At 42.0% G+C, this 16,356-nt stretch overlaps 1 protein-coding gene across 1 annotated transcript; it reads right to left on the reverse strand.

Annotated features, from left to right (window-relative positions):
* Positions 1-533: 533 nt before the first annotated feature.
* Positions 534-10,191, reverse strand: BECN1 (beclin 1). Its single transcript, XM_046676909.1, has 12 exons — positions 10,056-10,191; positions 9,661-9,789; positions 8,023-8,090; positions 7,073-7,131; positions 6,315-6,405; positions 6,073-6,209; positions 5,718-5,912; positions 4,666-4,812; positions 3,228-3,377; positions 2,656-2,716; positions 2,077-2,219; positions 534-1,338 (listed from the first exon to the last, which is right to left on the reverse strand). The coding sequence occupies exons 2-12, from the start codon at positions 9,785-9,787 to the stop codon at positions 1,170-1,172; spliced, it is 1,347 nt and encodes a 448-aa protein (XP_046532865.1). The 5' UTR covers positions 9,788-9,789; positions 10,056-10,191; the 3' UTR covers positions 534-1,169.
* Positions 10,192-16,356: the final 6,165 nt, after the last annotated feature.

The following is a 16,356-nucleotide window of genomic DNA, read 5'->3' on the forward strand; positions in this document are numbered from 1 at the left end:
ACTCAGGGTACAAAAGTTCCAAGTATCTTTTGAACTGTGTTTTGTATTTCAAATTCATGCTTATTTTCCTGCATCAGAAAAGAGTTAAGGTAGACAAGAATGTCCTTTTTGTAGTAGCAGACTGAAAAGGTCAAAGAGCTGGGAGGAGTATTAGTAAAGTTGGTTCATTTTTGTTTAACATGATATTTAACGGCTTTTCTTCAACCGTTTATTTCACTGATAGAGAGGTGAGACCTCAAGATTAGTATTAACGAGGGGCTCAAAAACCAAGACCATCTGGGTGACCCTGACTGAGCATTATGGAGGCAGCCTTTATTTCCCCTTAAAAGTTAATTTAACATCTCTCGTCTGTTATTGAGATCTATACAAATAGGGCTTCCTCTCTAAATAGGGCTCTCTATTTTCACCAGTCTTTTTTAAAACAAAAACAAAAACTAACCTATCACTAAACATGTTTCCACATACCTGCACTCGAATTCAATTCTCCCAGAATATAAAGTACTCTATTTTAGTTAAAGAAAAACTGAACAGTGCACCTCTGGGCAGTTATCAGACTGCAGTAAATATTTTATTACAAATAATTAAATCTCTCCATAATGTCTCAAACAGTATTAAACACCATTTCATATCTCTAATACAGAGCAGAGTAGGCATTCAGTACTAGAACCGAGGGAAGAGAAGTGTTAAATTTCAAGCTTATGATCACATCACATGGTGACCAAAGCTTATATGTCATTTTCTCACGTTATCCAACTGTGTGTCTCATGCATTTCGTTGTCTCAGTGGAGACAAAGTTTCTATTTCATATTCTAAGTTCAGGAAGTTGAGAGAGATAAAATCCAGTGAAAACACATCAATCTCAATTCAACTCAGTTAAAACAAAAGCAAACTTAAATTAGTTGTTTCCAGGGGGAGAGGAAAAGGAAGGCATAGGGTTAAGAGTCAAAACTATGACCAAGGCTAGTAGCTATACGTGGCATGTTGTAGCTCTGGAAACTATCTGTCATATGATATTTTAAAATAAAGTGGCTTTTGTGGATGTTTTCTTTTTTGGTATTGTAAACATGTCCTGTTTAATAATACCCGAATTTAATTTAAAACACGTTTTTTTGCAAACAAAACAAAATTCAAAGCCTTTAAGGCAAACATCCCCTAACAAAAAAGGAAAGTCATTTGTTATAAAACTGTGAGGATACCCAAGCAAGACCCCACTTAAGATTCGTCAACATGAACTTGAGAGCTTTTGTCCACTGCTCCTCAGAGTTAAACTGGGTTTTGATGGAATAGGAGCCGCCGCTGCCTCCTGTGTCTTCAATCTTACCTTTCTCTACATCCATCCTGCAAATGGACACAGCAGAGCTCATTAGTAACAGATCTGAGTTAAGTCGGTTCAGGCAAATGGGCAGGGACTTGATCATGGGACCATTCACGTCATTTTATCTATTTAAGAACTCTTGGCAAGGAACGGTAGTGTATTTTGGATTTGCTTGAAAGCCAAAAATCAAGAAGGCTGTCACAAGAGCCTCATTGTCATTGAGAAGTACAGGGACAGGACACACACCCAAACAGATGAGAAGCCTGGAGCAGAGGGTCAGTGAGGGTTACAGTACTCCTCACTGTTTTCCTAGGCATCCTGGAACCCATGGGGAGAGAAGGGAGGCAGAAGAAAAGAAACACTTTCTTTGGGGTGATAGAAGCAGCTCAGCCTTACTCTCTTGAACTCAAGTCTCCATCCATCACCGGGCTTCTACAAAATTTGACCAAAGGAAACATTCCTATATATTTCCGAGGGCTTAAGGGGAAAACCTTCCTGAAGTTGGAAAGCAGGCCTGAGCTCTGTGCCAAGAAAATCCCCCAAACCATCTAAGACAACATTCTTTTTCTCCAGGGACCAGGTGGTCACAGTCTGTCCCCTGCTTGCAATTAGTTCAGTCTTTGTCCATCAGTGTCATGTGCTTTTGCACCATTTTTTGCTTTCCCACCATTTATACTATGTTTTGCCTCCATTCTTACTGTCCCTTCAATTCTGCTCAATTTGGTCCTACTCTAGTTCATGCAGCATTAGGGGATACTGACCTGTAAGGAAGACAAAAACGTGTCTCGCCTTTCTCAACCTCTTCTTTAAACTGTTGCACACAGTCCAGGAAAGCCACCATTGCATGGTCAAACTTGTTGTCCCAGAAAAATCGCAACCCCCCAGAACAGTATAACGGCAGCTCCTGCCCAAGACGAGAGAACTGGCTGTGAGTGTGGCACCAGATAGGCTACCAGAGGTTATTCCCCATCCTGTCAATCTCTCAAGTCACGTTTGTCTGTATTCCACTGGAAACAGTAACCCTGGGCAAACAACAGTGCACTAGAATTGTTTTACTATCAAAGGAAATGCTTTAAACATTTACCTCACAGCGATTTCTTCCCCATCCTAGGGCACATATTCTCCTCTGACCTGCCCATATCCCTCCTCAACAGACAGTAAAAACCTAGTTTTCTCAACTGGCCTCAAAGAGCTAATCTTGAACTAGACAAGACACTGGCTCTTCAAACAATATCTCAGTCTAAAAAAGAAACTGAACAATGCCATAATCAAAGGTAAACCATTTCATTAGGAGGTACAAGAATTCTGTATTCCAGTGAAAATGGAGCGTCCTAGAGTACCTTAGATTTGTCTGTCAGAGACTCCAGATATGAATGGTTTCCATAGGGAACAAGTCGATACCTAAAATGGAGATGCAGACAGAGATGGATACAGGACTCCTCCTAAAATGATTATTGGGCTGTTATAACCTAAGGATTTCCAGTCTTCACCCTACCCAAGAAGCTTTGTTATTATTCCCACTCCTCTCTTTCATCTCCAAAGAGGCTCCATGTTTAAAAGATTTTGTTTGCTGAACCAATTACAAATAATTGTTTGGGGGCCTTTTATAGACAAACATATGTTTTGGTTTAGATTTAGAAACAAAAAAGTAGCTTGAGGAACACTAAGCTTCTGGAGCTGGTAGGTTGGGGACGACTGCTATGGTCATGCAGCTCAAGGGCTGCTCAATCAGCGGAAAGAGCCCTGTGGTGAGGGGAAAACCAGAAGCAGAGAGGTCTCCACAGACAAAAAAACGACGACTCCTAGTCTGTTGGGAGCAAGGGCTCCTGCCATAGTGGAGAGCAGTAACAGGCTGGCGATACAGATTATATCAAAGACATATCACACTCCAAGAAAGAGCTGCATTTCTTACCTCTGAAATTTCAGACCCATCTTATTGGCCAGGGCGTGGAGCAGCAACACAGTCTGGCCCCAAGCAGCATTAATCTCATTCCATTCCACAGGAACACTGGGGAGGCGACCCAGTCTGAAGTTATTGATTGTGCCAAATTGTCCACTGTGCCTACAGAAGAAAGCAGAATGGCAGAGAAAAATATAGGAGAATTTAAAACTTAGCAAATTCTGAAACTTCCTGCTCTCATCCAAAACCTAGCATAAATCTCTCTCCTTATCTCCAGATTCATGTTTCCTAGCTCTACCTGGTACTTTAAATACACAGCTAAAACGTGAGTCATCATATTTCCCTCTGCTGCTCAGAGGCCAAAGCAGAAACCTGGGTGTCATCCTTGAATGCTCTCTCTCAGCTCCTTCCCCCAAAAAACCATCAAGCTCTGTTGATTCTCCCTCCTAAGTCTCTTAAATCTGTCCACTTCTCTCCAAACTCAATGCCACTACTCTATCTTTTCCTGTTTAGATGCCTGCTGACAAGTTTCCTTACCAACAATACTGCCCACTTCCCCCAAGTCATTTCTCACATTGCAGGTAAAGCTATCTTTCACAAATGTAAATGTATTTATGTCACTTCCCTCCCTAAAATGCTTCGGTGGCTCCCACTGCCTTTTAGATAAAGTCCAAATCCATTAATAAGGCCTACAACATCCTTTAGGAATCGGTAACTCCAGTTTCACATCCCATTACTCTCCCGTTTACACTCAATCTCCACGCACAATCAGCTCCTTTCAGTTCTCTGAATTCACCACTCCCGCTTTCCTCTATTTCTTTGCATAGGGTGTTCTCTCTGCCAGGACCAACCCCCATCCTCTGCAGACTTCTACTTTCACGTCTCAGCTTAAATGTCAACCTCCTATGGGGAAAACTTTCCATGTGGCCTTCCCAAATTGGCTAAAGTGCCCTCATGTATTCCCACAGCACCCCAGGTTTACCATTATCACACTGTATTGCAATTGCCTGTTATTATCCATCTCTTCCACGAGATGATAGGTAACTAGAAGGCAGGGTGCACGTTGTTTGCTGTTGCCCTCCTAGTACTTAGCATAGTGCCTACCAAACACTAGATGGTCAACAGATACTAGTTAAATGGATTAAAAAATCAAATAAATTAATACATGAATGACCCAGGGGGATGAGAAATCAGGCAGATGACCATATTTTCATGTGGCTGGAGGGCTCAGAGCTTTCCCTTTCCTTGGAAGAGTGGGTCTCACCAAGCTCTAGAATTCCACTCCCCTGATTGTGCCTATCCCATCACAAGGAATGAAAGAAACCTGGATGGGGTGAAGATGACTACAGTCCTATTTTGAGGGAGGTGAGCACCCTGGCTTAGTGGTCAACGGCTAAGGTCCAGATATGCAGTGCTTCCCAGATGCTCCTCACCCTCCAGCCCTCATTACCAGATGTGGAAGGTCGCATTAAAGACATTGGTTTTCTTCAGCTTGTCCAGCTGCATCTGGGCATAACGCATCTGGTTTTCTACACTCTTCAGCTCATCATCCAGTTCTAGCTGTTGTCGTTTAAATTCACTGTATTCTCTCTGATACCTGTGGGCAGCCAAGGTGGCCATTGAAGGCTGTTAGTTTGGGTGCTAAAATTTTTCTCTCACCACCCCTCTTAACAATTTATTCTAGTGATTGGGGTTACATCTAGTTATAGCATCTTTTATATTTGGCCTAGATCCCACTCAAAGGAACACACATGTGCTATTTGTTTTGCCTAGGAAGGACAGAAATGTCTCAAAGCTGTCCAAATGCAAAAGATGGAAGAAACCAGGGCTCTCCCAACCAGGACTAAACACTTCTTGAATTTCTGATCTTTTCCAGAAGTGAGGTGAGTGGATTAAGAGAGACTTCTTCCCTGAATTGGCAATAATTAGACTTCTCTAACTTCACTTCCATATGCTTACTATCCTTCAAAGAGTTAGTATACACCATTTCCAATGGAACTTGTTACACTACTCTGTAAAAAACTTAACTTTTTTCTTTGTCCTTCACCTCCTCAACTTTAACAGTTAGTGTTGACACTGGTATCTCTTCCATTAGACAGAGGGTTCTCTCAGGTCAAGAGGACCAATGAAATTTTTGAGCTGGGAAAGAATGAATGTAGACCAATACGCTCATCTTTCCAGAAAAGAATGCTGAGTTCAGCAGCTGACTTACCCAGGTGAGCCCAGTTCCCTACAGGATAGAGCTGCGACTAGAGCTCTGACTTCTCCACTCTCTATTTAACCAACACGCTTTTTTCACTTAATCATGCTGACCCTTCATACCTAACCCTCCCGACAAACCTCTAGGAACAGGGTCTGGAAACAATATGCAGGATCTGGGGCAGACATGCTGCTGAATGACAGCTGACTGCAGCTTACAAACTAAGCAGACAAATTCAGCTGGAAGTCATCTCCTCCCCTGGAGCCCTGACGGCAGGCAGAGAGAACAGGGTGATCACTCACTGAGCTTCCTCCTGATCCAGTCTCTCAGCCTCTGCCTGGACCTTCTCGAGATTTTCTGCCACTATCTTGCGGTTCTTTTCCACATCTTCCAGCTCCCGGATCAGTCTCTCCTCCTCCAGTGCCAGCTCTTCTAGCTCCATTTGTAGCTGTTCACTGTCATCCTCATTCATTTGCTCTAAGATCTCCAAACAGCGTCTGCCAAGGACACAGGCAGAGTATACTTACCAGAGGGAACCTGTTATTCTGTTTGCCTGGGTGGAGCCTAGCTCCTGGGTAAGGGTCAAGCAGTCTCAGAGCAGTGACAGCTCTAAGACCCAGAGCTCAGTTCCTGGGCCCTGGCTCTGGAGGCACTCACTTGTAGTTCTGACACTCATTTTCAGTGACGTTGAGCTGAGTGTCCAGCTGGTCTAAAAGAGTATCTGTGCATTCCTCACACAATGGGTGATCCACATCTGTCTGGCCTGACATGATGTCAAAAAGGTCCCCAGTGACCTGGAAGTGTAAGAGAGTCAGGGTAGGACCTACCCCATGCTATCTACCCAGCCACGCCCCCACCAGCCAGGGCCATTGCTTGATGCTGGAATGAGGCTGACTCGCCTTCAGTCTTCGGCTGAGGTTCTCCATGGTGCCTCCGTCGGATGCCTCCCCAATCAGAGTGAAGCTGTTGGCACTTTCTGTAGACATCATCCTGCAGACAGCCCCCCGCCCACGGGCCACATGAGGGAGCAGAGAGGCCTTCTCTACCTACTGCAGTGCCAGTGGCAGAGACTCTCAAGCACCGGCTGGAGGGGCCTCAAGGCACATACCCATTCCTAGCCCGATTGACCTCCCAAGGGTACCTCTCTCCCAAGGGAAGGCCATGCTAGTCTTCCACAAGGGCACTCAGCACGAAGGTTGGCCTGGATGGACTAAGGAGGGAGAGGGGGCATCAAAAATTGATATGTGTGTGTCTATAGTAGAAAAGGAAGGAGAATCAGGAAAGACCATTTTTTAACATTACACCCCTCACCAGCCACCTTCACATGCATCAATAACTCAGAACATGAATATCTAACAACATTTGCTATTTTAAAACTTCTCAAGAGCCCATCTCTTTTATCAGTCAATCACTCCCTGAATTTTTCTCAATTCTTTATCAAGAGAGCTATTGTCCCTTCCCACTGCGCAAATGGCTACAGAAAAAACTCATAGTGGAAGGTGATGGGCCGGGTATAAGGGAATATATCTTTTCTGGAAGAGCCAAAAGGCTAGGTGACGATTCATCTCTATCACCTGGCTGCAGGTCTCAACTCTGGGTTCAATTAAAATTCTCCTGGCCTTTGGCAAGTAACAGGGGGCTGAGGAGGAGTAGGCACCTGGCTGGGGGGATGAATCTGCGAGAGACACCATCCTGGCAAGTTTCAATAAATGGCTCCTGGGAAGAAAATAAGAGGGCATTAGAACTTGGGCCGCTTAGAGGTGGAGTCTATTTCCCAAACAGCCCAGAAATATTTGGCTTTATCCTTGATTGATAACCACATGACTTGATAAACCACAGAGACTTAAGAAACGGGTGTTATCTAGCCAAACCTTGGATACGTGCACTAAGAAAGGACCCCTGGTACAGACACACCCCAAGTCCCATTTGATTTTTTGTGGGAAACAGCATTTCCTAACTATGTTACACTCTATTCTAGATAAATCTGCATTTTCTCAATACTTATCAGTCAGGGGTAGGGGAGAGAATACCCTAAGTCATGGCACAAGTAAAAAGCTAGATCAGACTGCAATGAAGTTTGTCATAGCATAGAACAAGGTAAATAATTTACATGTTTTCAATACTTTGATATAATTTATATGTCAAAATCCTATGACATCTATCTTTGGCAATGAAAATTATTGCTGACGTTATCACAGTTTAAAAATGACATGTTCTCTAACACTGACAATCCTTCCTGTCTAGGGTAACCACACAATTCACTGTCCAAACCAAGATACTTTTGAGGATGAAGAGGAATAGATACTAATAATTAGCTAGGATAACAGATGTAAACCAGGAATGCCTTGGGATGACCTGGACATATAGGTCATTCCATCTCCCACCTATAATTCTGCTTCAAATAAAGAAGAGCCTCTCTCCATATTTTTGAATGGATGCCTCATTCAGTGACCTGGTGACCTTGGGTGTACTTCTGTACCTCCAACGATTCACGGTGGCCAGATCATGTAGAATGTCTCTTGTTCACCAGAGAACCCAAAAGTCCGAGGGCTCTAGAAGCACCAAGTACCCTGCAGAAATCCAGTTTGCATTCCAGTGTTTCCATACCTCTCCTGAGTTAGCCTCTTCCTCTTGAGTCTCTCCTGGTTTCACCTGGGCTGTGGCAAGTAAAGGAGCTACAGGCAAGGAAAATATTGAGTCAGAAAGAGTCTTATCAAAGTAGGAGCATGTATGAAAGTATGGGAAAAGAATCATGAATATCCTCATCACCACCTTTGTTTTCTTAAAATACCATTTACACAAAAGAAGAATCTTTTGTCTTCTTTCCCTTCTTCCCCTTACCCATAATTGAATCAGATTATGGAATTGTTAATTTTTTCCAGTATAATGGTATCGTGATTCTGTTTTTAAAAAGACATCTTATTTAAAAATACTAAAGTATCTGTGGTATTTATATGTTTGAGATTTCCTTCAAAATAATTCAAGGTGGGAGGGGAATGGATGGGGCTGTAGATGAAATATGATCAAATAAGCATTGATAACTGTCGAAGCTAGGCGATGGGTAAATGGAGGTACATTATATACTATGAAGTTCTCCATAACAAAAATTAACATCCCTTTTCCCCCAGAATAACTGGGAAGGAACATGAGGGAACTTTCTGGGAAGATGAAACCTTTCTACATCACAACGATCTGAGTTACATGAGTATATCCATTTGTCAAAAGTGTATAGCTAAGACTTGTACATTTCAATGAATGACAATTTACCTTTAAAAAAAGAAATAAAAACAAAATAATTGAGTGGAGATGGGAGGTGAATGGAGGTATAGAGAACAAAAGAATGGCAGAATGTGGCTAAGTGTTGAAGCTGGGTGATGGATACAAGGGAGTTCATTATGCTATTCTCTTGACTGCATGTTTCAAATTTTCCATAATAAAAAGTTAAAAATATTTTGAGAGTTCCCCTCAAAAAAGAGAAATCAGGTAGTAATAATAATAGCTAACATTTATTGAGTACTATTTGCCCAGCATATTCCTAAGTGTTTATGTTCTTCATCATATTTGATCCTTACAACTACCTTGAGGTCCTTTTACATTTTACAGATAAAGAACCAAGAAACCAGGGCTTAGAGAGGTGAAGTAACTTGCAAAAAATCATTCAGCTAGTAAATGACAGCCAGGATTTAAATCCAAGCAGGCTGACTCCAGAGCCAGGAGCTTATTTAAACTGCCTATTCAGGCTTTTCTGTTTTTCTAACTTCATCTCACTTCTTAGGACTTTGGGACTCTGTTCCTCCATTTACCGGCTGTTGGCCACTGGGTAAGTCACTTACCCTCTCTGAGCCTCAATTCCCGATCTATAAAATGATAATGAAGGTACTACTCCATAGTATTGCAGGGACTAAATCAAGTAATGCATGTATTGTGCTTGGTATATGGTAAGCCCTCAACAAATGCTGTTTATTATTTTATATACAGATATATATATGTATTCCTTTAATCTGAAACAGCAGAAGCAGAAAACTAAAGATCTTTCTTTGCTATAAAAAGCTCTCAGAAGCACTCAATGTCAGAACTCCTTTATGCTCCTGATGAGAAAACAGGGAGCTGGAGAGATCAAGTGACTTTCCTAGGTTTACACAGCAAGTCTGTGACGGACTACACAGACAGCACCTTAAGACCTACACCTCCAAAGCTGCCCACTTTCCACGATCTTGACCACCTCCCTCCAAGGGTCTCGCTGACCTGTGAGCTCCTGGATGGTGACACGGTCCAGGATCTTGAAGCTCGTGTCCAGTTTCAGGGGCTGGCTGCAGCGCTGGCACACGAAGCTCACTTGCATGGTGCTGCTGGACGTCTTAGACCCCTCCATCCCTGCGGCGGTGGAGAACGTTAGGGAGAATCGGCGCCCCTGAACCCCCGGCCCGGGGCTACCACCTGCTTTGCTGCTGTGGTGAAAGGGGAAAACCCCGGCCCGCGCCATTCCCTCTAGGAGCGCTACGATACCCGGTGGACCTGCTTCCGGGGCAGCCCCGGCAAAGGCAGTTTACAGCCCAGAGTCAGGGAGGGGCTCCAATAGGGGCCGTCGGGGTTCCCAGGCTCCCTTCTAAGGTCGCGGTTCAGCCTCTGACGCTCTTCACCTCGGGACCCGGAGCCCGCCACCTTGGTCCGGTCTACCGTGGGGGCACTGTGGCCTCGGGTCTGTCAGGGAACGACGCCTCCAGGACTGCCATCACCCAGTCTTAGGTACTTCCCGGTCTGCCCGCGGAGGACTTCCGCCCGGGCCGGACGTGACGCCACGACGGCTGCAGCCCCTCTGGAGGTCGGTCCTAGTCCGCCCGTTTACGGGCCCGGCTGCGGCCCCTAGAGGCTGAACTGGGAAGCACGGCAGGCGGGCAAAGGTTACGAGGGGAAGTGGAAGGGCCAAGTTAGGAGAGAATGAGCTGACTCCGCCGTTCTCTAATTCAGTGACTTTTCCTCAGATCTGTCGCTTCTGAGCGGAGCCACTTTAATTCTTCCTGCAGTATCAGTTTTAAAAGTTTCTCATTGGGAGAGCTGGGCTTTCTTACAAACACCCCTGAGTGGTAGACACACCTGGAGGGAATGTGAGGAGGTATATGTCATTGTGTTTTATTTTATATTTTAAAATTTCAATTATTAATTAGGGAAAGTCGAGCACTCTCAGATATTGAAACGTAGTATAAAGTTATAAAATTAAAACATGTTGTCTTGGTGCAGGAATATACAGATCAATGGAACAGAATGGAGTTCAAAAATAGACCAACTCTTTAGGAGGATTTGGTAGTATAAAGCTAGTATTTCAAATCGGTGGGGAAATGAACTGCTTAATAAGTGATGAGCGTGGCCAAAGAGCCATGTAGATAGTGGTGAGCTGAATCTTCTACTGTTTACACCAAAAGAAATTCCAAGTTGGTCATAAAATTAAGCATCAAAAATACAATGATTAAAGGTACTAGATGACAGCATGAGTGAATATTTTTTATAATCTTGGAGTGGAGAAGGTCTGTCTAAGCATAATATGAAAATCAGAAGCCAAAAAGGAAAATAGTGAATTTTACTCCTTAGAAATTAAAACTTTCTGAACTATCAAAGGCACTGTAAAAAAAATTTACAAAAGAAAAATGTGGAAAATAGTTGCAGCTCATAAGATAGAAGGTAAATTTCCTTAACATACAGAACTCTATTCTGTCAATAAAGATACCAATAGGCCAGTAATGAAATGGGCAGAGAATATGAAAAAGCAGCTTGCAGAAAAACACATGCTTGATAAAGAAATAAAAAGATGTTTTATTTCACTTGTAATTAAGTCAATGGAAATTAAACTTAAGTGAGGCAGCATTTCTCATTTATCAGATTAGTAAAGGCTGACCCAGTTGATAACATCCAGTGTTGATGAGCATTTGGGGAACTCCAGAATACTGTTGGCTGGGAGTGTAAATTAGTACAATCTTTTTGGAGGTCAGTTTGGGAATATCTATCAAAATTTTAAATGTTCATATTCTTTGACTCGTAAAATCTCTTCCTAGGAGTTTTCCTAATAGAGATGCAGGTGATCAAATATATATGTACAAGAATGTTCACTGCTAGATGTCCTTCAGTAATAGGGAATTGTTTAAAAAATTATGGTATTATTCATTCAGCAGAATACTACACAACCATTAAAAAAGATACAGTAAGGAGGGCCGGCCCAGTGGAGCAGTGGCTAAGTGCATACGTTCCGCTTCGGTGGCCCAGGGTTCACGGTTCGGGTCCCAGGTGCGGACATGGCACCACTTGGCAAGCCAGGCTGTGGTAGGCGTCCCACATATAAAAAAGTAGAGAAAGATGGTCACAGATGTTAGCTCAGGGCCAGTCTTCCTCAGCAAAAAGAGGATTGGTGGCAGATGTTAGCTCAGGGCTAATCTTCCTCAAAAAAAAAAAAAAAAGATACAGTAAGACAGCCCTGATAGCCTAGTAGTTAAAGTTCGGCAGTCTTACTGCTTTTGGGGCCTGGGTTCGGTTCCCCAGGTGTGGAACCACACCGCCCATCTGTCAGTAGCCATGCTATGGTGGTGGCTCACACAGAAGAACTAGAAGGACCTACAACTAGAATATACAACTATATAATTTGGGGAGGAAAAGAAAAACAGAGGCAGATCAGCAATAGATGTTAGCTCAGGGCGAATCTTTCCCTGTCAAGAAAAAAAAAACACAATACACTTGCTTTTTACTTGGTTCATTTGGCTACTTTGAGAATAGTCTGAAGGAGGGCAAGGGTGGAAGCAAGGAGACAATGTAGGAGGTTTTTGCATGAATTGAGGCAAGAGATGATTGTCAGTTATAGGTAAAGTTATAGGTAGTAGACATGGTATGATTCCAACTGAACAAAAATTACATACATAGTATATGATATGACATGTTATATGTTATGTTGCATGAAGTGATACGCAGCAAGCAGTGTCTTTCACTGCACAATGTGACAGAGACTTTTTCTTTCGTACATTTGTATTGTTAGTTTTTTTAAATAATAAGCCTATAATTCATTTACAACAAAATTAAGCTCTTATGGAAAGATAATATAATACAGGAAGTTAAGGGAATAGTGTCATGAAATTACCCGTAATCTCACCACACTATAATTTTTGTTTTCCGCTAAAATGCGCTTTTCCTATGTATTTTAACACAGTTGTATTTGTATTTGTAATCTATATGCAATTTTTGATTCCTGCCTTTAAAATTTAACATTACATAATAAATATTTTTCCATCTTGCTACACACTTTTCATAATTGTCATTCTCATGGCTGCATTACATTACATCAAGTGTGCTACTTTAATGTGTTTCTTTGTTACTGGAAATTTCCATTGCTTTCAGTTTTGGTGATTACAGTAATGCTTCAATGAAGAGCTGACTACTTCCTTCTGATAGAGCCTCACAACTGGAATTACTGAATTAAAAGAGAATGGCTATTTCATGTCTCTTGATTAATGTTAGCAATTGTTTTCTACATTTGTTGCACATAACTACATTCTTCCTCCAGTAATGTGTGAGAAAGCCCGCTTCACGATGTCTTGTCCAGTGTTAGGTATCATATATTTGAGGAACAAGGGAACTTGGGCAAAAAAATGGCACTTCTATGTTATTTTAATTGGCATCGTTTGTTACTTGTATATATATTGGCTTGTTGTAGTTCCTCTTTTATGAATTTTCTGTTTCCATCCTTTGCTCACTTATCTATTAGGTTCTTAATATTTTTCATCAATTTGCATGAATGGTCTATTTAATTAAGGTGTCTTCCAGATGTTCAGAAGTTTTAAATTTTAACAAACTTAAATCTTCTTTTTTTTCTTGGTGACTTATATTGCTTAGAAAGTTATTCCCACTTCTGGAAGTGACTTTCCTATTATTTAAAATGTATGTGATCCTCCTATAACTGTTATTAGATGTGATATATGGAATTAGGTTGATTTTCTCCTGTAATGGTAATTAGAGATAGTCTTTACTTCTTCCTCTTGGATCTTTCAGCATGAGACCCCTTCTAGAGGAGGTGAATGGAATCATCCCCAAAGAATTCTCACCCAGGCCTGCTGTAGTCAGTATATAGTCCTACATTTCTTCCTGCTTGGCCGTCACTAATACCATCTCAGAAAGGCCTACAGCCGTAATGGGCTTCTAGAGAGGTAGAATGTATAAGAGATTACAACTGAGGGTTTGGAAGTCTAGACTGCTTGGGTTCAAAACCTATCTTTGTTGGGGCCAGCCCCGTGGCTGAGTGGTTAAGTTCGCGCACTCTGCTTCAGCGGCCGAGAGTTTCACCAGTTCGAATCCTGGGCGCAGACACAGCACCGCTCCTCAAGCCATGCTGAGGCGGCATCCCACATGCCACAACTAGAAGGCCCACAACTAAACATACACAACTATGTACTGGGGGGCTTTGGGAGAAAAAAGAAAAATAAAATCTTTAAAAAAAAACAAAAACAAAAACCTATCTTTGTCATTCACCAACCCTGACCTTGAGCAAGTTATTCAACTACTGTGTGGCCTGTTTTCTTATTTATAAAATGAGAATAAGGGGTATATGTCACATAGGGTAGTATGATGATTAAATGAGCTAATACTACGAAGCATAAACAGCAATGCCTGGCACCTGGTAAACTCTGTGTGCCCTGCTACTTGGAGAATATATGATGTCAGTATGTATAGTGCTTGAGGGATTGTGAATAATCAACAACATACCCTAAGTCATCAATTCAACAAATATTTATTGACGACCTACCATGTGCCAGTCACTCTCCTAGGTCTGGGAGGATACACTGGTGAACTGCTCTAATAGTTTATATTTTAAAGGAGAGAATTTGACAATAAACATGTAAACAAATGAATAAGATAATTTCAGATAATGGTAGGTGTTGTGGGTTGAATTGTGTCCCCCAGAAAGATGTCGAAGTCCTAACAGCAGTACCTGTGAATGTGACCTTATTTGGAAAGAGGGTCTTTGCAGATGATGAAGTTAATGAGCTCATTAGGGTGGGCCCTAATCCAATATGACTGGTGTTCTTATAAAAACAGGCAAAGACAGACATGAACAAAGGGAAGTCATATGACGAGAAACGGTTGTCTCCAAGCTAAGTAACACCTGAGGCTACCAGGAGCTATGGGAGAGGCCTGGAACAGATTCTTCCCCAGCACCTTTAGAAGAAGCGTGGTCCTGCCAACACTTTGATTTCAGACTTTTAGCCTCCAGAACTGTGAACCCATACATTTCTGTTGTCCTAAGGCACCTAGTTTGTGGTACTTTGTTACAGCAGCAAACCAATATAGTAGGTGTGATGGGGAAAATAAAAGAGCATGATGTGATAGAGAATAAGTGGGGGCAAGGGTGGGTGCAGTTACTTCAACTGGGAGATTCAGGAGGGCCTCTGTTAGCTGGGAAACCACTGAGGGTGAGAAGCAGGGAAGAGACATGATCTGGCTGACTTTTAAAAAACTGTTTACTGAAGTATAAAATACATAAAGAAAAGAACACAAATCCTAAGTGTGCAGTCCAAGAAATTTTCACAAGTGAACACACCCATGTAACCAGCTCTCAACTGCCCTCCCCTTCCAGTTGCTACTCACCCCAAGGGGAAAAAATATCCCCAGTTCTAACACCACAGATTGGTTTTATTTGTTTTTGAACTTCATGTAAACAGAATCATACAGTTGATACTCTTTTGTTTCTGGTTTCTTTGACTCAATATTATGTTTGTGAGATTCAGCCATCTTGTGTGTAGTTTTAGTTCATCCATGTTCAATACTGTCCTGTATTCCATTTTGTGAATATATTAAAATTTAGTTATCTATCCAATTGTTGAGAGACATTTGAGTAGTTTCCAGTTGGGGCTATTGTGAATAGTGTTGCTATGAACATTCTTGTTCATGTCTTTTGGTGAATTTATGCATTTCTGTTGGGTATGTTCCTAGAGTTGGGATTTCTGGGTCATGAATATATATATGAAAGAAATTTATTCAGCTTTAGTAGATACTGCCATTCTTGTGGTTGACATTAGAAGTTATTTTAACTTTGGGTGCTGAGTAGAGAATAGAATGTGTGTGGGGGGTGGGGGGGTGGCAAGAGTGAAAATGGAGAGAAATCTATTGTAATAGTCCCAGCTAAGGATCACAGTGGCTTTGACTAGGATAACAAGTGAGGAGACGGAGAAAAGCATACTCATATACGATTCATCATACAGGTAAAGTGGACAGGACCCAATGAGGGATTGAATGTGGGGAGATGAGGGAAACAGAGGAATCAAGGTTGACAGGTATGTGTTTGGTTTGAACAACTCGGGGGACAATTACATCAGTTACTGAGATGGGGAAGAGCAGGAAAATAACAGGTGTGTGGGAGAATCAAGAATTCTGATTTGGCCACGTTACATTTGAGATGCCTATTAGCTATCCAAGTAGAGATGTCATATGGACAGTTGGAGCTCAGTGAAGATGTCAGGACTGGAGATATAAATTTAAGGCCATCAGCATACAGATGGTATTAAAAGCTATGGGTAATACCTCTTAGGGAAAGTATAAAGGATACTTTAGTGGAGGAGAATAATGGATATAAGACTGAACCCTGTAGCATGCCATCATTCAGAATTGGAACAGTGCAGGAAGAGCCAGCAAAGGAAATGGAGAAGTCACCACTGAGGTTGGAGGAAAATTAGAAGAATAGGTTGCTGTATATGTTTTAAGAGGGGGAGTGGTGAATGTGTTACAGCAGCAAACCAACAAGAACTATCTCAATGAGAACATGGGGTGGGAAAGCCTGATTGGAGTGGATTGGAGTAAATGTAGATGAGGAATAGAGTAAGAGGCAATCATATTGTTCAAGAAGTCTTGCCATGAAAAAGAGCACAGAAATGGAGTGATAGCTAGAGAGGAATTTGGGTTAAAGGCTGTGTT

Source organism: Equus quagga, chromosome 11 (genome assembly GCF_021613505.1).
Source record: "Equus quagga isolate Etosha38 chromosome 11, UCLA_HA_Equagga_1.0, whole genome shotgun sequence".
NCBI classification, from domain to species: Eukaryota; Metazoa; Chordata; class Mammalia; order Perissodactyla; family Equidae; genus Equus; species Equus quagga.